This window comes from Macadamia integrifolia, chromosome 4, assembly GCF_013358625.1.
Source record: "Macadamia integrifolia cultivar HAES 741 chromosome 4, SCU_Mint_v3, whole genome shotgun sequence".
Classification (NCBI taxonomy): Eukaryota; Viridiplantae; Streptophyta; class Magnoliopsida; order Proteales; family Proteaceae; genus Macadamia; species Macadamia integrifolia.
The window spans coordinates 18,547,926-18,574,181 of record NC_056560.1 but is presented as its reverse complement, the minus strand read 5'-3'; the positions used below and the strand labels follow the sequence as shown (position 1 = coordinate 18,574,181).

At 37.3% G+C, this 26,256-nt stretch overlaps 1 protein-coding gene across 4 annotated transcripts in view; it reads right to left on the bottom strand.

The window, feature by feature from the left end:
- Positions 1-670: 670 nt before the first annotated feature.
- The window catches only part of LOC122076848 (cell division control protein 48 homolog B), a 26,362-nt gene continuing 776 nt past the window's right edge, over positions 671-26,256 (bottom strand). The window contains exons 2-15 of one of the 4 annotated variants that reach the window (XM_042642438.1): positions 26,064-26,089; positions 25,930-26,031; positions 23,930-24,077; positions 23,786-23,830; positions 22,861-22,916; positions 22,530-22,682; positions 20,581-20,694; positions 6,174-6,273; positions 5,682-5,966; positions 5,447-5,616; positions 3,990-4,118; positions 2,661-2,748; positions 2,460-2,537; positions 671-1,231 (exon numbers count right to left, since the gene is read on the bottom strand). In XM_042642438.1, coding sequence (XP_042498372.1) covers positions 767-1,231; positions 2,460-2,537; positions 2,661-2,748; positions 3,990-4,118; positions 5,447-5,616; positions 5,682-5,966; positions 6,174-6,273; positions 20,581-20,694; positions 22,530-22,682; positions 22,861-22,916; positions 23,786-23,830; positions 23,930-24,070 — 1,824 coding nt within the window. In that variant the 5' untranslated portion in view covers positions 24,071-24,077; positions 25,930-26,031; positions 26,064-26,089 and the 3' untranslated portion in view covers positions 671-766. Of the gene's footprint in view, positions 1,232-1,370; positions 1,533-2,459; positions 2,538-2,660; positions 2,749-3,989; positions 4,119-5,446; positions 5,617-5,681; positions 5,967-6,173; positions 6,274-20,580; positions 20,695-22,529; positions 22,683-22,860; positions 22,917-23,785; positions 23,831-23,929; positions 24,078-25,929; positions 26,116-26,256 lie in introns of all 4 variants that reach the window. The other 3 variants (XR_006139601.1, XM_042642439.1, XM_042642437.1) reach the window with 3 other exon arrangements.

The following is a 26,256-nucleotide window of genomic DNA, read 5'->3' as shown; positions in this document are numbered from 1 at the left end:
ACCGAATTTACCTGAAGCCATGGTGAAGAAAGAATTTCTTATGGCCATCATTGCACTTGAATTGGCATAGGGGCACAGTGAAGGCCATTTCAACCTCCGACTTACAAGGTGGGAGAGGGGGGAGTAATGATGATGACAATTTATCAGTAAACCTAGGCAAACTTTAACCTATATAGAATGCAGTTCCAATTTAAGCTTCCCTAGGCTAAGAATATTTAAATGATTTAATTATGAAAGATTATGTCCCACCTCTTTAGGTCGGTTAATTTTAATACAATCCCTCCAAAGAGCTCCAAATGACATTCATAATTCAACAAGAAACAGCAATAGCAAGGATCCTTTATCAGACTAATCCCATTGGTCGAAGTTCCACTCAATAAAGAGATTTTTACACTTATTGAGAAGTTCAGGAAACTACCTTCTTTAACACATCCTGTGACAACCAATAAGTCACAAAGAAATTCTTAACAGCAATGGATATGCAGTCACTTGTTAAGCATCTGAGTTGCCTTTTAGCAAAACCCAAATTTTTTGCGTGTACAGAGATGATGGTAAAACAACAAAAATCAATATGCATCAAGTTATACCATAAAAGATGGGTCAAATGAATGATATAGCCGTCCTGCCAACTTGTCAAATATAATGTTGAAAAGGCAGTGAGAAAAAATAGTGTAGTAAATTCTTTTTTGTTTCTTTTTCTGATAATTAATATAAAAATGATATAAAAACAACAAATGCTTAGCATATTATCCTGAGATTGTATCCTTCAGGTGGTAGCTAAATCACTAATAGTTTCATCTGTATTTCTGAGATATTTAGCAGCAAATATTAACAAAGAGCTTACGACGCCAATAATAACTGAACCCACAAAATTCTTTGTAGAATTGCTTTTCTGTTTAGTGCTTGATTCAACCTCATCAACAGATCTCAATGATGATGGGTTCTTCTTAAATGATGCGTATTCGATGACATCCGCTTTGGTTAATGCTGGCTTCAACGAATCCTTTGCAATCTGAAAATGACGGTTACACACAAGAGCAGCAGAGATGTCTTCACGGAGAGCCACCACACCTACTTCCCTACACAAGCCCTCCAATTCAGCACCTGTGAATAGCTCAGTATCTTCTGCTATTTGTCTGAGATCAACATCATCTGATATCTTCATATTACGTGTATGCACAAGCAATATCTCATATCGCGCTTCTAAATCTGGTGGTGGTACATAAAGCACCTACAAGTTTAAACAAACTGCATGCTTCAGGATCGGGAATTTACAGCAGTAAGGAAACTGATATGGATGTATGCACCCATAACTAAAGCTCGTTCAAATAAACTCCATTAAATAACAAGGAAATAAGAAAAAAACTAACTAATTACTGATATTGAAAATTGCAAATCTTCTTTCTTCTATGCTGGATAGAACCCCGAGGGTTCTTGTTCACCACTTGCACTATGCCTTGCTACGGTTGTCAAGGCATCGCCTTGGGTCTGGAGCCCCTCTAATGTCTTGGGTCGCAAAGATGCTATGACAACTGCATGGAGGCATGTAATGGTCTTAGGGAATTCAACTGCATCAGGTGGTTAGGTAATTATCACATAAGAATGTGTGTGGGTCTGATGTTCAAGAAAAGACGTTTAAACCAAAACAGAACATCTGGTTGTACATGATAGCAAAAACAGGGCTCCTGGTCGAATCTGATCCCAAATCCAAGAACACACTACAACATACTGAACCACACTACCATGAATTAGCTCACATGGCTGGCTAGTGTCTATTATTGCTAAAAAACTGAACTGGAGCAAAAAGTAAAAATGCTTAACAAGTCCAGTCACTTGCCTCACATCCTATTTACCTTTTACACAGAGTCCCATTCCAAACCTATTATGGGTATGGGTGTGGACAAGTGTCAAATCCTCCAAATCTGAAACATTTTTTTTATTATTTTGTGGAGCAGGCATCCACGCATTATAGAATTTGGCACACTATCACATTTGAAGTTCTCAATGTCATGTTGCAAATCCATTACTGCTTATTGTTGAATGTTTTCATTATGTTGATAAACAATAAGCATGCATCTTGATTATTAACTAGCTTGCTTACTTAGACATGTATATTATTGTTATCTATGACATGTACAGGTTACCCTGCCCAATTGGTGGATCCATATCAGCTAGTCCAAGTATCCAAAGTTTTAAGTCAGGTATATCACATTCATGGACATGTGGCCACACCCAACACCTGTCAAAACCCATGTAACTTTTGATCGCATCCCCAGGTTATTTTATCTCAGCTTATTGGTCTGATCAGATTGAATAGGCTCGTCCCACCAATCAAGATGACCTCCCACTGGGTTTTGAAGCATTGACAATTTAACCTGGGACTTTCAGACACCATGGACAGGGATGTCAGCTAAGCATTAGAGATGGAAAGATAATGTGGCAAAACATAGAATCCATACTAGATCAAAGCGACCAGGCCGCATCAGTGCAGCATCAATTGCACGGGGGCGATTTGTAGCAGCCAAAACAAGAATTCCCTACAAAATGCGGAAAAAACACTCAAATCACAAGATGGAAGCTAATGTTTATTTTGAATTTCACTTTTCACATGATCTTTGAATAGATGGATGAAAACACAATGTGCAGAAATACATACTTACCTTAACTTGTTCCAAACCATCCATTTCGGTTAGTAAGGTAGAAAGAAGTCTCTCTGCCACTGCAACATTGTTGCTCGAACTACCACCTCTAGCATCGAAGGAAAGAAATAAAAAAAGAAAAAGAAAAAGAAAAATGATAAATAGCTTAAGATCAAGAGGTCAAATGAGATGAATCCAAACCATTTACATACAACTCTAAGCTATTACCAATTACATGTCAGAGTGCCAAAGCTATACTAAACACTTATTAGTCTTCTAAAATTCTAAATACTATTTGTGACACAAAGTGCTTAGGAAGAAAAAAAATTCTTAAAAGCATCTAGTTAAAGTTGGAAGCATAACCAGCATAATATAGAAAAGTTTAGGAGGATAAGACTACATTTACATACAACTCATCAATGCCTTATCCCAACTAAATAGGATTGGGTACATGAATCCTTTTTTTCACTATTCAACTCTAAGTCATATTAATTGTTACAAAGACATACATATATATACTTGATTTACATGCATAAACATTAATAAAAGATGCATTATATAGTATTTAGTATTGCTATGAAGAATTTTACATTTGTCAGACAACCCCCTTAACTAAATAAACTCCTAAATACAAAACCATGGCAGAAACATGTTTGGGGAAGCTTCACCAGCTTCCGCTTCTGTAAGAAAAATAAAATTATTTCATTTAGAACCTCAACTCATAATCTAGAGAATCTCCAGAAGCAGGAGGGGTTGTTTCTCAGATTCTGTTTCTCATGCCCAGATTATGTGCAAGAAGCTCTCCCAAACGTAGTTTTAAAAATCAGATCAGTCAGGATCGCCCGAATTGGATCAGTATTGGGACCGATCCATATAAGGGTAAAATGGTCCAAATAAATTTTTTTTTTTTTAAACTAGGGTAAATCTATCTGATACCGATCCAATCTAGATATTGGTTGAGACCACTCCTGAGTTTTAAAACCTTGCTCCCAAATATACTCTTTGTAAAAAAAAAAAAAAAATGCTATGCAGATCATATACATCATCAGGGATATTGATAATCATAGGATTACACATTGAACTGCAATGGCTGCAACTTGCCGAAAAAGATGAAGCATATCAAATTAATTTCATCATACTAGTTTGCCACCGTGAGTCACAATTCTCTGTTTGAAAATAAAGATCACCCTTTTTATGTTTAGAAAATATGCCAAAGTAAAATGACTACTGGATGAGTATGTTCATTCTAAAAGTCTTAATGATAAATAAAACTAGGTTTCAATGAAAAGTGACTCTTCTCTCTGCATTAATGTGACCAGGATGCTATTAAAGAAAATACCAAGCACTCACCGTTTGGCAGCAAGGACATCAACCTCATCGAAGAATATTATACTTGGTGCTGCAAGGCGAGCTCTTTGAAATGTATTACGTAGCAATGCTTCTCCCTCTCCAACATACATCGAGTACAATTCTGCCCCACTGATACATAGTTTATGAAATTTCAAAAAGTGTAAGCCTAACAAGCGCTATTTTTAAAGCTTCAGAACAGCTAGACATTCATAAAATTTAAGTTATATTATATATGAATAATGTTTACAATCTACTAACATAAGAGGAAAACTTTGCTCTTTGTTTTTATTTAATTACTTAAATTGATAGTTTGTCAGAACCACTTATTGCATGAGTAAGGAGGTGCCAAAATAGTTTTATCAATGGGAGAACACCTAACAAACGAAGTCACAGGCATAGGTTTGTGCAAAACCTCTTTGCTGCAGGAAAGTTAAAGTGGATAATAACTTAGAAAACTCTTGACCTAATGAACTACAAACCCATACCTCAAAAAGAAATTGAGAGTTGGGGAAATAAGTGGATTTATTCAGAAAGTCATTAAGCACCAAGCCACCAACATACACTGTGTCCAAATGTAGCAAAAAGTAAAAGGATAAGGTGATCCTTGTAGGTGTATACTAGCATCGATCTAATAAGGTGATGTGAAAAGAATATTGCAATTTTAATGAATTATTAATTACATTTTTTCATATGCCAACTGCCATGTGGTAGCAGTCTAAACTCTAAAGGTTCTTCAATGATACTGGCTTATAGAATAGTGAATTCAACTTCTTTTCCTATTTAAACTCTCTGCTCTTATGTGATAGCCTAAAAGAAATAGCATGAGACCTCAAATAAAGAAAGATATCTTCCTAAAAACCAATAATCAACCATAGGGATTCAATGATATTGGTAAAATATGGTTTTTTCTATGGAATACTAGTATAAAATATTTTATCACCAAGTCTTACCAAAAACACAGAAACCACATTAAAGGCGATTTCAACCATAATATTGAGCTAATCAAATAAGTATTTCACTGAAAATAATTATAGTAAAAAGATGCAAGTATTTAAGCAAATTTAAGGTACTTGCATATCAGAGACCACAAAAAAAGGTCCACCATATACAAGACTGGTAGATTTTCCACATGGAGAAGGTACACCCATTAATAAAGAGGTCCAAGCTAGGAGATCTCTTATGCTAAGAGTAGTGACTAGATGAGCCCAAGAACCTAACCATCAAATTTTTATAGTTTGGTCTCCATATCTTGTTTCAATCGTTAACAGGTTTATTCTGAGCCTTTTGGTCCTGGACATATTCCAGTTCCTCCAAACCTTTTGCATGGCTTATATGCAAACAACCTATGCTCTGTGATAGAAGTCATTATAGTCTCTCCCTAACAAGTATCTTAAATTCCCTTAGAAGCTGGATCTTTAGATGGGATATCCATTGATGAAGGGAACAAAACTAGTTACCTCAAAGAGAAAAATGAAGCTTGGGCAGCATGAGCTGCAGCTTTAGCAAGGGTAGTTTTTGAGCATCCTGGAGGTCCATGCAATAGAACCCCGCGTATTGGCAATATTCCCAACCTTGAAAATGCATCAGCATGCTTGATAGGCCACTCAACAGCTTGCTGGAGCTTTTTCTGTTCAATGAATCATTATTAGAGACCACCGAAAGTTTTGTAATCAATAATAATCTAAGACAGACCTTCAAATCTTTTAATCCTCCAATATCATCCCATGAGACTTTAGGGATTTCAACAGTAACACCTCTTGTTATGCTTGGACGGACTATAGATTTAGCACGCTTCCAATCATCCATTGTCAAACTACATAAACCAACATCTTCACATATATTTGAAGACCTATGTTTTGCTGAAATTACAGCCTCCCGGCATAAAGCTTCCAAATCAGCACCAACATATCCATTGCAAGATGCAGATATAGTTTGTAAATCAACACTAGGATCCAAAGGGAGCTTCTTTGAATATAGCTGAATCATATGAAAAGAAAATACTGTTACAACACTTACAACACTACAAGTGTCAACAATTTCTATATAAAGATTCCAAGTAGATACTTGACCATTTACACCATGTGATTTACAAAAGTTTCGTTGGACCACACATATAGTAGCTCACTCTGCCGGTGTGAAATGTTTTTTCTGGACACTGAAAATTTCTTAAGGACTTGATCATACCTTCAGGATTTGAAAGCGTTCATCTTCATTGGGTGGTTTAACTTCAATCTCAGCATCAAAACGCCCCGACCTTCGCAATGCCGGGTCAATTGCATCCACCCTTAATATATGCAAACCTCAAACACGATTAATACATCTGAATAAATGGTTTCAATAATAAATTCAAAAGAAAAGGAGTCCCTTAATAAGGTGATGAAGTGATGAATAATTGAATTTCTTGTCACTATAGAGATTATGTGTAGCATAAATGGTCATTTAAATCAATAATGGATTTGACTAGCATACCTAACTTTTTAAAAGAACAAGAAACTGAAAAAAGTTAAGGGAACAACACTCAACAGTTAATTCTGAATAATCTACCTCTGAATAGGATAACATCCTTTTTTTCAAACTTTTCAAAAAAATTCACATCATTCAAGTTTTTCAACTGATTATCAGATAAGGATATGATTGCTAGATAGCTTGTGCACAAATGTGGATCAGGACATATATTAGAGTAACAATAGAGAGATGTGAATTCTGGTCAGGAAAATAAACATTTTCTTACAGGCTGTTGCTGTGCATCATAAGCACAATCGTTTCCATTTAAGCAAGAAACTGGCACTGGAAGCCTGGAGCAACGTCAACAGATTAGCCCATCAAAGCAGAGGTGCAGAATAAGTGCTCATGGGCTTTACTCTAGACAACAAGTGAACACAGGTTCAACTTCAAAATGTAAAGGAAATTATAAAAAGATTTGATTATTTTGTTCCACATAACTTACCAGAAGAAGACAAATTGTACGAAGGACTTGAAGTAACGAAGCCTTCCAGTATGAAATTCAATTGCAGATAGTCATGTAGGATCATATTTTTCTACCAATACAGAACCCAACAAAACTCCATAACTAAGAAATTGCAAGGGGGAAAATATATGAAATATTGAATGCCTCATATTGCTCAGAAACAAACTAAACTAAGTAGAGCATATTAAAGGATGTGCAATATCAACATTGATAGGAGGAGGGCTTTTTACATATTTAAAATGGAGGTACCTTGGGTTTTACTCTCTTTTTGCAAGTTTTGCATTTTAAAGGCCTTAAGCATTATCGGGCGTCATATCTCTTCAACAACAACTACCTAGTATAGTTGGTGAGCTATGGTGTGCAAAATTCCCTTGCTCACCAGGAGCTCTCGAGTTCGAATCTCATGGTTGTCTTTTTTTTGGAGAAATCTTCTCTCCTTCACATCATCACCAGAAGATTGTCCAAATCACACAAAGCAAGAAGGAAAATCGTCCAAGGGAAAGAAAAAAAAAATCGGCCAACATGGGTTGTGCGCAAGATTTGAAGAGAGAGAAAAAGAAAAGAAAAATAAATTAAAAAAAGGAAAGAAAATAAGCAAAAAAATTATAAGAAATTTCTCCAAGTTTATTTCTCTCTTCTCTCTCCTCCACCTCAGCATTTTTGGTCTCAAAAGATCTCACCTACCAATTGTGGGTTTCCCCATTTTAGGAAAGAGAAATTTATTATCCTACCTCCCCATTCCCTATAAATACAACTCATGTAAGAGGAGGGGACACTTCATTCTTCTTCTAGGTGTTTTTTTTCAGTTGCTCTCTCTCTTTCTTTAGTTTTAGTTTTTCTTTGTTTTTGCTTTAATTACTTCTGTAATAGCTTTTTATTTCAATTAATGCAAGTACTCTTTTATTTTTATTCAGTCTTTTATGTTTATGATTTATGCAATTGATTTGTAATTTTTAAGTTATAGTTCTAGGTTTAGATCTAGGTGACAAGATCACGAACCGTGGAGCATCTCTTTTTCAAGTTCAGTTTTTTTTCAAGATTTGTTTTCTCCAGGCCAAGAAATTTCATATTTGGTTCATTCCAGATCTGGTTTTTAGGGTTGGCAGTATCTCAAATCACCTAAGCTTTCAAGTTCAATGATTGATTCAGGTAGGAAGGCTTCTTCAATAGTCTTCTCTCCCCCTCTCATTCCCTCTTATGACTACCCTTTCTTTCTTAATTTAGGATTTTAATTTCAGTCATTACATTATTGCTTTCCCTTTCCCCCAAGGTTCATAGCTAGAGTATGTGTTGGTTTTGCCCCTCCTAGCTATAGAACCATCATTTTATTGTTTTTATTTTAATTACCCCTCTTTCCCTAAAGCCAAGTAGAGTAACCCTTGTAAGAGTGACTCTCTGGTCAAGTAGGGAAGCTCATATTATGATGCATCCCTTGAGCTAAGTAGAGAAACCTACTTGTGAGCTCTCTTTAGCTTTATCCGCTTTCTTTTACTTTATTTTTATTTCCGCATTTTTTTCCTTCATTGCTTTTTAATTGAGTGGGTTGTTTATTTTCAGTTATTTATTTATTTAATTTTAATTGCGTGACTTGTGCATTTAAATTCTTAGATGACGAATGATTAGGACGTTATTTTAGATACATATGTTTAGGACGGTAGTCATAATTAGATCACAACCATTAATCGATTCACTTTCGCATTATTAAAAGAAGCCAAAAATAAAATGGCGGCTCTTCCTGTGTTCGACCCGTAGCTACACTGATCCATACGCTTGCGGTTACATTTTAAATCCTAACAAATTTTTGGTGCCGTTGCCCGGGAGACAGTTCCATGTTATTTTTTTTTTTCTTTTGCTAAATCGGAGTGCTTTGTTTCCTTTGTTTTGTTTTTGTTTTTCTTTTATTGAATTCCTAAAAAGAAGAATTTACGATAATAGTTGTATCGGTGGAGGTCGCCAAGTCTCACAGTATGATAAAGACAGGTTTCACCCTGTAGCAATACGTCAGGAATTGACCTGAGCAACCGCGGATCCCTGCCAGTAAGCTCACAAAAAAAAAAATCCATAAAATAATTCCTTTTCTTTTTCTTTCATTCCAATAATTCAAGTTCTTACCAAGAGTGGAAACATAAAAATATAGTAGTCCCCACTCTACTACAGAATCCCTAGGATTCGATTGTAGGTGGATCCAAAGACTATATGGATCCCTAGCTGTCAACCTACGAGCAACCTTACAGCTTTGGACTCATTGTTTAAATTATTGAGAAGTCATATCAATTAACCAAATTTTCACCCTCTATTTTAGTTGTAATTAATTAATTTTTCAAAGACCACAATTTTGCCTTAGGTGCTTAGTGCATGAGTGTGTGGACCCGTGATTCTACCAATCGTTTAGTAAGAGCACGTATTTTAAAAATGACAGAACAACTTAAGCCTACTTTAAAGGATAGATTCTACCCAACCAGGGCAGCCCAACATTCTTGCATTAGATTATTAGTTGCCACGGGGAACAACTATGAGCTTAAAATTAAAATTCATCACTATGTTACCCCACTTCCATGGGCTATCCTCCGAAGATGCTTATTTGTTCCTGAGAGAATTTGAGGATGTTTGTGTCGTCATTAAGATACAACAGTTTCGTGATGATGTTAAACTTAGATGCATTACCTTTTCACTCAAGGATGGAGCAAAAAGATGGCTATATGGGCTGCCAACTAATTTCATTACCACATGGGATCAATTTACAGTAGTGTTCTTGAGAAAAATTTTTCCTTTGCATAAAACGAACAAACTCAAGAGCGAGATCATGCAGTACCGACAAAAACCTCAAGAGTCATTTTCCAGACTCATGGAAAGGTTCCAAGACCTTCTCCAAGAGTGTCCCCACCATGGTATTGACAAATGGCATCTTTACCAAATAATTAATGAAGGGATAGACTACCATACTAAGCAGATTTTAGAGTCTGTCATACAGGCTTCACAGCTTATGCGGACGAAAACGAAGCTTGGAACTTTTTGGTTGATCTAGCTGAAAAGACAATAGAATGGGAGTCTACTCAGGAAAGAGAGAGAACTATAGGAGGTAAAGGGTACTATGTCGATGGGATAGTAGCCAAGGAGGCCCATTTAGATAGCCTCATTAAGAGAATAGAAGCCCTTGTCCCTAAAGCAAATGCCCCAGTCCACTAAGTCCAAAATCAGGTCTCTATGTGCAATTGGTGTCACTCCCCTGGACATGTAATGGAAGAATGCCCCAATAGTTCTGGGGGCAATAAAAGTGTTAATGCTCTTTACTCGAACAACCCGTTTAGCAACACTTACAATCCAGAGTGGAGAAATCACCCTAATTTTTCATGGAGCTAAGGGAATCAAGAAGGCCCATCCAACTTTCACAACCAAGGGCAACCTAGTCCCCAGAGGCCCAATTTTGCACCACCACCTAATTCTTTCCCTCACCCTAATCTAGGCCCTAAGTCAAAATTTGCTAGGCCCCTCTCCAAGCACATTATCAATAACCCTCGGGGTTTACATCCACTGGAAAGGCGGCAAGAATTAGCGAGTTAGAGAAAAGCATGACCCTTCTCATGACAAGCCACAATAATGTGGAAGCAATTCATCCAACTTGTCACAATCATGCATGAGAAGGAGAAAGGAAAATTGCCTAGTCAGCCAGAGCCGAATCCTAGACATCAGGTGATGACTCCACAAGGGCTACATGTTCATCAGCTCAATATTGTATAGAGTCAACAACACCAAGGGCCTTCTAACCAGTGTAATGCAGTATATGCCCTACGGAGTGGCCGAAAGTATCTACGGAATGGTACCACTCCTTCTCCACCATTTGACCTTTCTGTTGACCCTCTGACTATCGATGCTACTACTGTGTCTCCCATTCCAGGTTTGCCAGATGGACCTGAAGAAATTAAGGATGATTTAGTGGAAGCCACCAAAAATAATTCTATTAATGAGAGAACTTCTGACAGTGTTTATGTTCCTCCTGTCCCCTATCCTGACCATTTGATGAATAAAAAGAAGACAATTTCAATGGAAAATTTTTAGAAGTCTTCAAGAAAGTAGAGGTAAACATCCCTCTTTTGGATGCCATAACTCAAATCCCAGCCTATGCCAAAGTCCTCAAAGGCTTATGCACTCATAAGCACACCACAAGTGTGCCCAAAAAGGCGTTCTTGGCAGCTAATATCAGTTCAATGATCACACAACCTATAGCAGCCAAGTATAAGGAGCCCGGGTGCCCACCATCGCTTGTGTAATTGGCAACACTCATATTGATTAGCCCTACTTGACCTTTGTGCAAGTGTGAACCTTCTACCGTATTATGTTTATCAACAACTTAGATTAGGAGATTTGAAAGCCACAGGGACCACTCTCCAGTTGACCGATCGTTCTGTCAAGATTCCGAAATATATGGTCGAAAATGTCCTACTTAAGGTAGGAGAATTTATTTTTCCAGTTGATTTTGGACACTAAACCCTTCATCACTAAAAATGAGATCCCTATCATTCTTAGAAGACCATTCTTGGCTACCAGCAATGCATTAATCAATTGCCGGAATGGTCTACTGGATATCTTTTGACAACCACACGATGGAGTTCAACATCTATAGGTTGGGCAAGCAACCCATAATTGATGAAGAGGTCAATATGCTTGAGGATTTTTCTGATAATATTGTTAAAACTTTTGACATTGACTTTGATTCAGAATTCCAAGAGTGTATGGAAGAATTAGTGGATGATATTGAAAATTTATTCTGCGAGGTTTGGAGCCTTCATACACCGATGGAGCCCATTGATCCTCTATCAAATTCTCTTTCTAAACCCTCAATTGTTGACCCCCTAAGCTTGATTTGAAAGAGTTGCCCTCTAACTTAAGGTATGCCTTATTAGGAGAAGATCAAACTCTACCAGTTATTATCGCCTCATATTTAACTTCAAGTTAAGAGGAAGAGTTGATCAAAGTTTTAAAAGAAAATAAGGAAGTAATGTAAGAATGGATTTGACAACCAAACCAGTCCCAAAACTGCAGGAACTTTTAGACTAGAGAACAACCAGATTACACCCCACAAACCACTGTAATCAGACCAACAGAAAATAGAAGTAACAGTATATAACGATCTCAGAAAACCAGTAGCAAGTAAGTCAGACCAGTAGTAGTCAGATAGGATCAAACCAGGGGCTGAAATCAGTACAAATAAGTGCAAACAACTTGTATTCAATGACGGATATCATAAAACAGCAGTGATAAACAACCCAGACCAACCGATATCAGTTCAGGTTAGTACAGATCACTAGAAGACAAAATTCTGGTGATTTTAAATATCTAACTATTGGCTGAACAGAATCAGCAAGAAAGTGGATCGATCCTTAGTTAAGCAGAGGGGAACAATCGACCAGAAGATGGGAGCAAACCACTGGCTGGACTGATCCCAACAGTGGGGGCTGAATGCTGTGTTTGCAGAAATTCTGGGCAGAGAACAAAGAAAACACTTACCTGGTTGCAGCAGCCTTAATCCTTGAAAATAGGACTGAAATTAATTGAGAAGAACAGTAGAAGAGAAGGGCCTCTTGAACTTCACGCCGCAAAGAGTCGTTAGATCGATCACCAACCCATCACTGTGATCAGACACACAGAAGTTTTCTTGCAGATAAAGCAGCAGCAGCCATGTATTTTGTCAAAATCGTGGCTCATTAAAAGAGCCATCATCTTTATTTATAATGATGGGGAGGGTTTACAAGTAATAGTAACTCAGAGTTACTAAAAATTGATTACAAGAAGTTACTAAAAACTGGAAATTAGAATCTAATGAAAATATAAACTAGCCTAGACAGAAATTAGAAACTAACAATGACTAGAAATTAGAAACTAATTTAGGACTTCAAAATAGAAACTAAATAACTAATTAATAACCCCATCAGCAGCCCAAACCGTGGGCTGACTTGGACCAGATCTGGGTCGACCTTGGTCTTGGTTCTCCTTGTGTAAACCCTTATTGGAACTGCATCAGGAAGCCTTAGGTTGGACCATGGCAAACATTGAAGGAATTAGCCTCTCAATCGTTTAACATCATATTCACCTCATGGAGGATTCAAAACCTTCTACGGAACCACTAAGAAGGGCTAATCTTGTGATGCAAGAAGCTCTCAAGAAAGAGATCCTAAAGTGCTTGGATCATGGTAACATCTACCCTATTTCTGATAGCAAGTGGGTAAGTCTAGTGCACGTGGTGCCAAAGAAGTCAGGGGTCACAGTAGTCCAAAATGCTGAAAATGAGTTGATCCTTACCCGTGTCCAAACATGATAGCGTGTGTGCATTGACTACGAAGTTAAATGCGGCCACTTGGAAAGACCACTTCCCTTTGCCTTTTATTGATAAAATGCTAGAGCGGTTAGCCAGACATGAGTATTATTGTTTCCTTGATGGTTATTCCGACTATAATCAAATTTCCATTGCCTTAGATGATCAACACAAGACCACCTTTACATGCCCCTATCGAACCTTTGTTTATCGGCGTATGCCTTTTAGGCTTTGTAATGCCTAAAAGTATTATTGTAATGCCCCTGCCACGTTCCAAAGATGCATGATAAACATTTTCTCTGATATGGTGGAGCACTTTTTGGAAGTGTTTATGGATGATTTTTATATTTATGGCTCCTCATTCTTTAATTGTTTGTATCATCTTTCTTTAGTACTCAAACGATGCAAATCGACTAATTTAGCCCTCAATTGAGAGAAATGTCATTTCATGGTTACACAAGGCATAGTGTTGGGTCATATCATTTCCAAAGAAGGGATCAAGATTGATAGAGCTAAGGTGGACTTAATTTCCAATTTACCACCTCCTAAGTCAGTTAAGGACATTCATTCTTTCTTGGGGCATGCAGGGTTCTATCGTCGGTTCATCAAGAACTTCAGTCACATGGCTAGACCTCTCACCAATCTTTTGGCTAAAGAGCAACCCTTCGAATTTTCTAGTGAATGCCTCGAGTGTTTTAAGCAATTAAAGAAAGTGTTGACTACAACCCCCATTATTCAAGCTCTCTTATGGACTAAGCCCTTTGAATTAATGTGCGATGCATCTGATTTTGCTATAGGGGCAGTCTTAGGGCATAGAGTTGATAAGCTTCCTTGTGTTATCTATTATGCCAGCAGAACTCTCAATGATGCACAGCTGAATTACACAACTGAAAAAGAATTTTTAGCAGTTGTATTTGTATTTAAAAAGTTCCGTGCATATCTGATAGGTTCTCATGTAATTATTTACATTGACCATGCAGCTATCAGGTATCTTGTTCAGAAAAAGGATGCCAAAGCTCGTGTCATCAGATTGGTTTTTCTTTTACAGGAATTTAACCTAGAAATTAGGGATAAGAAAGGCAGTGAAAATTTGGTTACAGACCATTTGTCCCGGTTACCCAATTCTTTGACTGTGAATTCTCCAGTTAACGAGCATTTTTCGGATGAATAACTCTTTGCAACATCTAGTGAACATTGGTTTGCAGATATTGTAAATTTTTTAATTACAAATAAGACTCCGGATCATTGGTCTTCCCAAGAGAAGTATAGTTTTCACTCACATGTTAAGTATTTCTTTTGAGATGATCCTTAACTTTTTAAGTCATGCCCTGACCACATTATCCGAAGATGTATCCCTGATCATGAGCACCATTCTATTCTTTCCTTTTGTCATGATCAAGCTTGTGGCGGCCATTTTTGGCGTACTAAGACTACAGCCAAAGTACTGCAATGTGGATTTTATTGGCCCAATCTCTTCAATGATGCCTTTGCTTATTGTAGGGCTTGTCCTTGTTGTCAGTCTTTAGGAAAAATTAATAGAAGAAACATGATGCCTCTCAACCCAATCCTTGATGCAATTTTTTTTATGTTTGGGGAATATAATTTATAGGCCCCTTCCCTAAGTCATGTGGATATGAATATATTTTGTTGGCTATGCACTGTGTCCAAATGGATTGAGGCTCGTGCTTGTAAAACCAATGACCACAAGGTGGTTATTCAATTCTTAAAGGAAAATATTTTTTTCCGATTTGATACCCCTAGAGCTATCATTAGTGATAGGGGCAAGCACTTCTGTAATAAGCCTTTTGAGGCCTTAGTGAAGAAGTATGGGATTACCCACAAGTTCGCTACCCCATACCACCCCCAAACCAGTGGGTGTAAAAGTGTCCAACAAATAGATCAAGCAGATTCTAGAAAAGACAGTTAACCCAAATTGAAAGGATTGGTCTAACCGTCTGTTGAATGCTTTGTGGGCTCATCGGACTGCATTCAAAACCGACCTTGGTTAGTCTCCCTACCGTTTGGTGTATGGGAAAATATGTCACTTACCAGTTGAGTTAGAGCATAAGGCCTTTTGGGCCATTAAGAAACTCAACTTTGATTTGTCGGATGAGGGAATTCATCGTAAGCTCCAACTATCTGCGTTGGAGAAACTTAGGAATGATGCCTATGAAAGTTCCAGGATTTACAAGGAAAAGACCAAAGCTTTCCATGATAAGCACATTCTATGTAAATCTTTTGCAATTGGTGATAAGGTCTTATTGTACAACTCTCGATTGCATCTTTTCTCAGGTAAGCTTAGATCCCAATGGGATGACTCGTTTATTGTTCATAATGTATATCTCCATGGGGTTGTGAAAATTCTGAATCCAGGAACAGGGGAAATTTTTAAGGTTAATGGTCAGTGTTTGAAACCGTTCCTCAAGTTTCCTACTACTGGTAGTGAAGAGGTCATGGATCTTAATGAACCTCTTTACACTTATGACTAACTTTTAATCAGATATGACCCCCTTGCATTGTCTTCGCTTTTAATTCTTTCCATGCATTGGGAACATTGCATGACTTAAGTGTGGGGGAGGGAAACCAATTTTTGCTTTTTCCACTTTGTTTTGTTCGTTTTTCTTTTTGTTTTTGAGCTTGCTAAGGATGAAATTTTACTTTGGCTTTTGGCTAATGATCATACCATTCGGTTGCTTGATGTATGAAAATAAAAGTTTTGATTAAAGTACCCATTTTCAACGTATAAAAACCTGTTAAGAAGAAAGAAACAAGCATGTGTCTTGAGATGAGACTTTCTTTTGAAAAATAAAAGACCCCTGTTTTATGGTGTTAGACCATATGTAAGTCTTTGGTTTCCTTGTACTCTTGATTTGGAGTTGAGACCTTATTTTTAATTTGGCATGAGTTGACAAATGAACAATTTTAAATGAAGTGTGAAATGTGGCATAAAGAAGAGTAAGAGTTGATTCCCTTGGAACTAGACAGGGCATTGCGCCTCAGGAAGCGTGGTGACTTGATTGAAACTCTTAAGGAGGAAACTTCTGAAGAAAAAAAAAACTCTGGCATCCATGTCTATGCAGGCATATGCAAAAAGCGAAGCAACATAGTAACTTGGGTGTCTGGTGTTTGCTCCACTTTGTCATTTAGGCCAAAAGTAGAGTAGAATAGAGTTTATTAAGCGAAAAAAGGAAAAAAAAATGTGCAAATGTCATTAATGCTTGGTAATATGTTTGGTCAAAAATACTTTAACGCCTTAGTCCTTGGTTCCCTATTTCTTTAGAAGTGATTTTGCCTTAAGATAAGAATGTTTTAGAAGAGACGAGGTGAGTTCCAAATTAAGAAATATGCTAGTGCCTGGAATTGATATGGGGTAATAAAAGTTCAAATGTGGGGGTTCCTTGTAAGAGGAATTATCTTCGTTCCGGATCAGTACGGCCCTTACCTTTAGCCAAGGTTGGGATTTGTTTATTCTGAATTTTGGATATATATTCACTGCAAACACTCACGAGACACAACTCATCCACTAGGGGTGACCTAGGGATTTAAGGCTTGCTGCACATGCTAAGTGCAACGTGATACCTACGAAAGTGTATAAGTTATTTGTTATTTACATTTTAGTCTTTTTCTTTTTGTTCTGCTCGAAGACTAGCAAAGTCTAAGTGTGGGGGAATTCTGATGAGTACATTTATGTGTGAAATCTAAGTAGTAAAGCATGCATTTTTAAATATTTAGAATGAAGCTACCTTGAGTTTTATTCTCTTTTAGCAGGTTTTGTATTTTAAAGGCCTTAAGCATTATCGGGGTGTCATATCTCTCCAACAACTACCTAGTTTAGTTGGTGAGCTATGGTGTGCAAAATTCCCTTACTCACCAGGAGGTCTAAAGTTCGAATCTCATGGTTGTCTTTTTTTTTTGAGAAATCTTCTCTCTCCACCACATCATCACCAAAAGATTGTCCAAATCACACAAAGCAAGAAGGAAAATCATCCAAGGGAAAAAAAAATTAACTAACAAGGGTTGTGCGCAAGATCTGAAGAGAGAAAAAGAAGAGAAAAATAAATTAAAAAAAGAAAAGAAAATAAGCAAAAAAATTATAGGAAATTTCTCCAAGTTTATTTCTCTCTTCTCCACCTTAGCACTTTTGGTCTCAAAAGATCTCACCTACCAATTGTGGGTTTCCCTCTTTTAGGAAAGAGTAATTTGTTATTCTACCTCCCCATTCCCTATAAATACAACTCATGTAAGAGGAGGGGACACTTCATTCTTCTTCTAGGTTTTTTTTTTGTTGCTCTCTCTCTTTAGTTTTAGTTCTTCTTTGTTTTTGCTTTAACCACTTTTGTAATAGCTTTTTATTTCAATTAATGCAAGCACTCTTTTATTTTTATTCAGCCTTTTATGTTTATGATTTATGCAATTGATTTGTAATTTTTAAGTTATAGTTCTAGGTGACAAAATCATGAGCCATGGAGCATCTCTTTTTCAAGTTCAGTTTTTTTCAAGATTTGTTTTCTCCAGGCCTAGAAATTTTATATTTGGTTTATTTCAGATCTGGTTTTTAGGGTTGGCAGTATCTCAAATCACCCAAGCTTTCAAGTTCAAGGATTGATTCAGGTAGGGAGGCTTCTTCAATAGTCTTCTCTCCCCCATCTCATTCCCTGTTCTGACTACCCTTTCTTTCTTAATTTAGGATTTTAATTTCAGTCATTACATTATTGCTTTCCTTTTCCCCTAAGGTTCATAGCTAGTGTATGTGATGGTTTTGCCCTTCCTAGTCATAGAACTATCATTTTATTATTTTTATTTTAATTGCCTCCCTTTCCCTATAGCCAAGTAGAGTAACCCTTGTAAGATTGACTCTCTGGTCAAGTAGGGAAGCTCATATTATGATGCATCCCTCGGGCTAAGTAGAGAAACCTACTTGTGAACCTCTCTAGCTTTATCCCCTTTCTTTGACTTTATTTTTATTTCAACATTTTTTTTTTCCTTCATTGCTTTTTAATTGCGTGGATTGTTTATTTTCAGTTATTTATTTATATAATTTTAATTGCGTGGCTTGCATATTTAAATTCTTAGATGACGAATTGTTAGGACGTTATTTTAGATACATATGTTTATGACGGCAGTTAGAATTAGATCACAACCATTAATCGGTTCACTTTCACATTATTAAAAGAAGCCAAAAATAAAGTGGCTGCTCTCCCTGTGCTCGACCCGAAGCTACACTGATCCGTACGCTTGCGGTTACATTTTAAAGCCTAATCAAGAGGATTGAGGCTATTGTTCCTAAAGAGCCATCATCAGTTAATTTGGTTAAGATGTGTGCTTGGTGCCAGTCCCTTAGACATATCATAGAAGCAAAAACTTGTCAGGATTGAAAATATAACCGCAAGCGAATGGATCAGTGTAGCTACGGATTGAACACAAGGAAAGCAGCCACTTTATTTTTGGCTTCTTTCAATAATGAAAAAGTAAACCGATTAATGGTTGCGATCTAATTCTAACTACCATCCTAAACATATGTATCTAAAATAACGTCCTAATCATTCGTCATCTAATAATTTAAATATGCAAGCCACGCAATTAAAATTAAATAAATAAATAATTGAAAATAAACAACCCACGCAATTAAAAAGCAATGAAGGAAAAAAATGCTGAAATAAAAAAGTAAAAGAAAGGGGATAAAGCTAGAGAGAGGCTCACAAGTAGGTTTCTCTACTTAAACCGAATGATGCATCATAATATGAGCTTCCCTACTTGACCAGAGAGTCACTCTTACAAGGGTTACTCTACTTGGCTCTAGGGAAAGGGAGAATTAAAATAAAAACAATAAAATGATGGTTCTATGGCTATGAGGGGGCAAAGCCAACACATACACTAGCCATGAACTTTGGGGGAAAGGGAAAGCAATAATGTAATGACTGAAACTAAAATCCTAAATTAAGAAAGAAAGAGTAGTCAGAAGAGGGAATGAGAAGGGGGAGAGAAGACTATTGAAGGAGCCTACCTACCTGAATCAATGCTTGACCTTGAAAGCTTGGGTGATTTGAGATATTGTCAATCCTAAAACCAGATCTGGAATTAACCAAATCTGAAATATTTACGCCTGGAGAAAACAAATCTTGAAAAAAAGAACTGAACTTGAAAAAAAGAGATGCTCCACGGCTCATGATCTTGTCACTTAGATCTAAGCCTAGAACTATAACTTAAAAATTACAAATCAATTGCATAAATCATAAACATAAAAAGTTGAATAAAAATAAAACAGTGTTTGCATTAATTGAAATAAAAAGCTATTACAAAAGTGATTAAAGCAAAAACAAAGAACTAAAACTAAAGAGAGTGAGAGTGTATGAGAGAAAGAGAGAGAGCAACTAAAAAAAAACCTGAAAGAAGAATGAAGTGTCCCCTCCTCTTATATGAGTTGCATTTATAGGGAATGGGGAGGTAGGACAACAAATTTCTCTTTCCTAAAAGGGAGAAACCCACAATTGGCAGGTGAAATCTTTTGAGACAAAAAGTGCTAAGGTGGAGGAGAGAGAAGAGAGAAATAAACTTTGAGAAATTTCCCATAATTTTTTTGCTTCTTTTCTTTCATTTTTTAATTCATTTTTCTCTTATTTCTCTCTCTTTAAATCTTGCACACAACCCTTGTTAGCCCATTTTTTTTTCCCTTAGACGATTTTCCTTCTTGCTTTATATGATTTGGACAATCTTCTGGTGATAATGTGGAGGAGAGAGAAAATTAATCCAAAAAAAAACAACCATGAGATTCAAACTTGAGACCTCCTGATGAGTAAGGGAATTTTGCACACCATAGCTCACCAACTACACTAGGTAGTTCTTGTTGGAGAGATATGACACCCCCGATAATGCTTAAGGCCTTTAAAATACAAAAAAACCCAAGGTAGCTCCATTCTAAATATGCAAAAATACATGTTTTACTACTTAGATTTCATATATAAATGTGTTCATCAAGGGCTCTTATTTTACTGATTTCTTAGTTGGGTAACTGTAAAGTTTCTATCCCAAAAGTTTGAACTGGTAGGTGGAGAGACTACCACGTGTATACTGGGGTTGTAGGTTAATTACTAGCCAGTGTGGGACGAAACTTCCAACAGTGACAAAAAAATTAAATTTGCAAAAGAAATACTGATGAGGGCTTATTCGCATCCAACAAGCCAAGGCAGAAGAGGAAGAGCACCCCAATACATAAGAACATTTAAACTCACAGATGCTAACAAATAGCAATAGCAACCAACTTTTAGACAATTCCCAAAATGAGTCTGTTTACATTTTAAAGTCATTTGACCAACCTGTTAGTTGATGCCACGACAACGACCTGCAATGGAGATTTAGAAGATTGCTTGTGCATGTTGCCATCCATCAATGTGAAGAGTTGAGAAGCTACACGAATGTCCTGCTCTCTCCTGCACTAAGCAAAAATTTTCAATATATAAATGAAAGCCAATATATGTATCATATAATCACAGCATCTCTTGTTTCAAAGTATTCCAGAACAACCCAAATTTAAGAGAACTAGAAGTATGTTCCAAACAAAAAGTTACGCTACGCAATATTTAAAATCTCTTGAAGACTTAAAAACCCAGAGAGAAATCTCCCTTCCATAGTTCTACGGATTTAAATTTCGTAGCGGTGTTTGTTGAGATTTAGAAGCTTAACCTCTTGGGTTGCCGAGAAAAACTCATTTCTCTTGACATGTCCCTCTACCTGACTGTATAACTGCTATATTTCAAGTTTGCATTAGATTAGGTTTCTGATGAAGGACACTAAATTGTAGGACAGATGAACAAGAGTATAACGAAACCAGGACCTGGAACTAGTACCTATGACAGTGAAGAGAAAGGAGAGGAGAGAGCTAAAACCACGATAAGTATGCGGGTTCAACATACATATCAAGGTCTGTCAATTAACTATTTATAATAATCATGCAAAATCAAAGTCAGACTCTAAGTAGTTTACAAGATACACATGCACAACTTAATCTGACTAGACTCCAACTAGGAAAACTAAAGAAGACCAAATATATCACAATAGGGACAGTCCACTATCATGACTAATCACAGTACATATCTTAAAAAATGGAAGATGGAACAAGTCAAACCAGCCATGGTTCATAATATGGTCAAAGGCTGGTGGTCCAAACCTGCTGTACAAGAGATTAGAATATCTTGAGAATCCAACGGTTAGAGGAAGAGCACTAAGGGTGGAGAGAAAGTAGAAACTTCAGGAGAGCAAAATAGTAAGAAAATGAGCTTGAATAACTTCAGATAAACAACATGGTTTGGCTTGATGTTCATATTGATGGAACGTAATAAAGAAAGGAGTGTGAACACACCAAATTTGAACTCAATCAAATGGTCGAATTTGTTTCAGTAGTAGCAATTTGAAGACAAAACTGAGGAGAAAACCAGAATCGCATAATGTTGTACCTTTGAGACCTCGACAGAAATTGTTGATGAAATAAGGGAGGATCCTTTGGCAGTAGCAATGGAAAGACTGAGATTTATTTTCTACTTTCAAGCAACAGTTGAAGTTGCAGCAATAACAATCCACACAACTACGCAAGCTACGAGTATGCTGAAAAAATAGTAAGAACAAAAAAGAAGAGGAAAAGAAGGATATGGCATGGTTTCACCACCAAAACCTAGGTAAGGCTTCACACCTCCCACCAGTCCTAGGTTTCATTACCTTGTTGCACTTGATTCACCACAAGGCCACGCTCCATTGAAGAAACACAACAGGATGACTGTCCAAAAACGTGGGAGGGGTCTCCCTTCTCTTCTATTTATTAATATGAGTAGAGGCAGTACAAAATTAGAAAGTCTTCGCTATCAAGTAACCTACAATAAAAAATAGAAACTTCCGAGGAGATCTAGTTACTTATAGTTCTTTAATTACTCTCTCCCTCAATTCCAAACGCTTAACAGAAGAACATTTAAATTCACAGATGCTAACAAATAACAATAACAATAATTAATTGAAAAAAGGGTGTACGCATTGCACGAGGTCCGGGGGGCGAGAACTGTGCATAAACAATGTACCTTGATTTTAAGCCCTTTTCCTTTCTTTTCTTTTTTTTTTTGGAGGGGGGTTGGCATGGGGGGAGGTTGGGCTCAAGGGGGAGGGGACGGAAGGGAGGCAAATACATAGAGAGAATACTAGAAAGCAGAAGCATAGAAGTGAATGGTTCAGGATGCAAGGTTAGTACACTCTTCAGATATAGGAGAACCCAGCCACATACCTTGAATCACGACGTGGACAAAGTACATCAATTTCATCAATAAAGATGACTGACGGCTTGTCTGATGATGATGCATGAAGTGATGCTTCTGAAAAAGCTTCTCGCAGAATTCTCTCACTTTCTCCAGCATGTGCCCTATGGACAGAATGTGGACTAGACCCACAAAACAGAACAAAAATCAATAAAAAACAGAGCAATGAATTGGGAGCCAATATGCCATCATACAAAAGCATTCAGTAGAGCAAGTAAATCTATCTAAAAGGCATATCATTATTACAATAGAAAGATATTTAAAAATGACACCAACGGCGTAAGTTATATAATTTAGTACCTAATGATGGTCAAGTATGCACCACATTCTCGAACAACAGCACGCACCAAGCTTGTCTGAGAAATAACAAGAGTTTATAAGTCGGCTCAGTATATCTTATGAAACGTTCCAAGTTTCCAGAAATCTCATGTTCTCAGAATCCACTCAATTACATAAAGATTTATCAAATTGGTGAGTTTAACTGATAAGGAAATGATATTATTATTAGTTCATGGCAATTCTATTTAACTTCAAATAAACCTTGTAGTTTAGCATCAAAGAAAACCCTTGCAATGGTGTAGTGCTATCTTGTTCCACTAAGGCTTATATTCGAAAGTGCACACAAAGAATTGCATAATATACAATATGGTACTGAATTCATAACATGAAAGTCTTTGATAGCAAAGCATTTTCATCTACTTGTGGTTGTCCACAATTGTAGAGTTCTTAGATGGATGACACCTAAAAGAGTGGTTTTCTAAGGATAGATGACCACGTGGCACACCTTTTCTAGTGATTTGTCAGAAAACTCTACATTTCTGTAAAATGGAACATAGCTTAGCCTTAGTTCAACCATATCTCACCAACATAAAACGATGAGAATACAGCACGCTTGACAAAGTCAAGACCTGATTAAGGTAAAGAATCTGAAAAAAACAGTGGAGTACTGAAAAGAATATGTTTCCCCACCCACAATAAAATTCAAGAGAAACCGGGAAATGAGGGGACAGAAAAGCTATCAGTTTCCGACATTATAGGCTTTACGATTTTTTATAATGCTCAATGACCAACTGAAATTTATCATTAGAGAACATATGATTACAGTACATCTTAAGGGATAGTTTTAATACCAAAAAAATTGCGTCTTTTGTGAAACATGAATTGAAATGGGAGTTCAAAATTTTGGAACCATCCAATTAAAGTGAGGCCAAAGGTAAGATGATACCTTTCCAGTTCCTGGTGGACCATAAAGCAGCAACCCTCTGCGCCACTGAAGTAAAAGTCCAAAAGTTTACAGCTCAACATATTCGAAGTGGAGCAAATGAACACTCACTAAATTTAAATATGGAAAAAAAGAAGTAAGGATTACCTTAAGGCCAATCTTTCGAGCCTCACGAGAATACTGGAGGGGATAAATGATGAGTTCCCTGAGAGCTTCAAGAGCTTCAGTGTTGCCACCAATGGCTTCCTCTGCTCTCCACTCGGTACTGCTCCCACAACTGCTTTCCATCGAAAGCCTGAAAGCAAAGAACCCTTGAGACCTAAAAACCCTATTTAGAATGCCAAGAGTTAAACCATGATGGGAGACTAGGGGAGCTCCACGGATCAGAATTCAAATGATAGTCCATCAACAATAGCCTTTAATAAAGAAATACCAAAAAGTTACATAAAGAACAACTGAACAGTCAATTTAGTGCTAGACGTCTCATGGAGACCAATTGTAAGGTTTGTTTTTTGATATGCCTAATTTCTAAATTCAACCAGAACTGAATAAGAGATGAGAGAAACACAAGCCAAACCAAAGAATCATCTTCTTCGGTCTCAGACTGATAAGTATTTATTTGACTTCTTAAAAATGGCTATTCTGGCTCCTCTTTTTTTCTTTTTTTTGTTCCCTAATTTGAGTCCAAGACTCCATACAATGTATATAGCTTTCTGGAACAGTACATCACTGATTATATACCTGAGTGCATGTTTTCTTATCAATAATTTCAAGAAGTTTCTGAAAGCACATGATCGGTGAAAGAATCATTCTATTTTCGCCGACTAGGATATTTATAGTATTCAAGTTTTCAGTCTTTACAAACTTGTGAAGGGTAATCAGCTGCTACCACATATGGAGTAAGCGTGCAAGGATCAAAACAAAACAGTCGAAAAGCAGATTCCTGTAAAAGAAAATATACCAAAGAAAATTTCACAAAGTCAAGTGAACTAAAGGACCTGAGTGGCTCCATGGCCATGTACTGAAGAAAGTGTTAACCCAACATTTCTCTTAAATTTCCCCCTACCTGACCATAAAGTTTGACATTCGTGAAGGAAACATCCATGCTCACTCCAGCCCTCCATTTTCTACCACTGGATCTCCCCAGTGACTAGAGAGGATCCTTAGACCCACAAAATGATCCAACTGTTGCACCTGATTATCACTATCCGTGTAGTGAAAAAAACAAGTGATGATTTATTCAAAGACCTTGTTGGCTAATTACATTGTTGCTAATCTCCTAAATTTAGTATCAACCAACTCTAATAAAATATGCAAGAGGGACTAATATAGTATTCATTATCAGCTCCAATCATAGTTGTCAAGGCATTGCCTAGGCATCCAGGAGCCTTGGACCCCTAAGTCGCCTAGGCGGACACCTTGGTTGCCTAGGAGGGCATCTTGGTCGCCTAGGAGGGCATCCAGGAGCCTTGGACCCCTAAGTCACCTAGGCGGACACCTTGGTTGCCTAGGAGGGCATCTTGGTCGCCTAGGAGGGCATCTTGGTCGCCTTGTTGATTTTGCCTTGCATCTACGCCCCCCTCCAACGCCTTGGGTCACCTAAACCCTATGACAACAATGGTTCCAATCTATTCACATAAAAACACACAGCGACTACAACATAATTCATACAATCTTTCTATAAATTTCTTTTCACATCAAAGCGGTGAAGGAATAGAATGAGAATACTGGCTCTTTAACTACAACAGAGCACCACGAGTAAATCACTCATTATTCTCCCAAAATAACTCAGAATTGTAAGATTTCGATCTCGATGGACAAGAAACTCAATAACTATTCATACAGCATCAATATCAAATAGAATTATAGAAGTTGTGCCGAAACGATATATGGGTCAAAATGGTTTTTTTTTTTTTGGGCAAAACACAGAATGTCAAAATCGGTCCAACCTACTGAAACGTGTGAAATATGGTCGAATCTGATCAAAACTCGGTACGAATTGGTATCAACTCAAGGTTCCGTCATAACTCATAAACCGAGATGATGAACTACGTCACTCAGTAACACAGTTGAAACTTGAGCACATGTGAAAGAGAGTGCACGCGGGAGGGACGGCGTGGTCAGACAGGGCAGCAGTAGAGCTTTACCTGAGACTTGAGAGGCTGAGATGCCGGATTGCAGTTGCAGCGATGGCCAGAGTCGGATAGAGCAGCTGGAAGGTCTTGTTTGCTGTGGCTCTCCGCTCTCCCGCTCTTCCGCTCTCCCACTCTCCCACTCTCCCACTCTCCCTGGATTTTGGGTCCTCTCCTGAGGGCAAAATTTTAATTATCAATCTGTGAACATAGTGAAAGATGCAAAACCCTAAACCCTGTTACCGCCCAAAAACGTAAATGGGTTTCTTGGATGCCAACAAAAAAAAAATATATATATATATATATATATATATATGTGGGTTGGCAAAAGTTTTTCTGGTC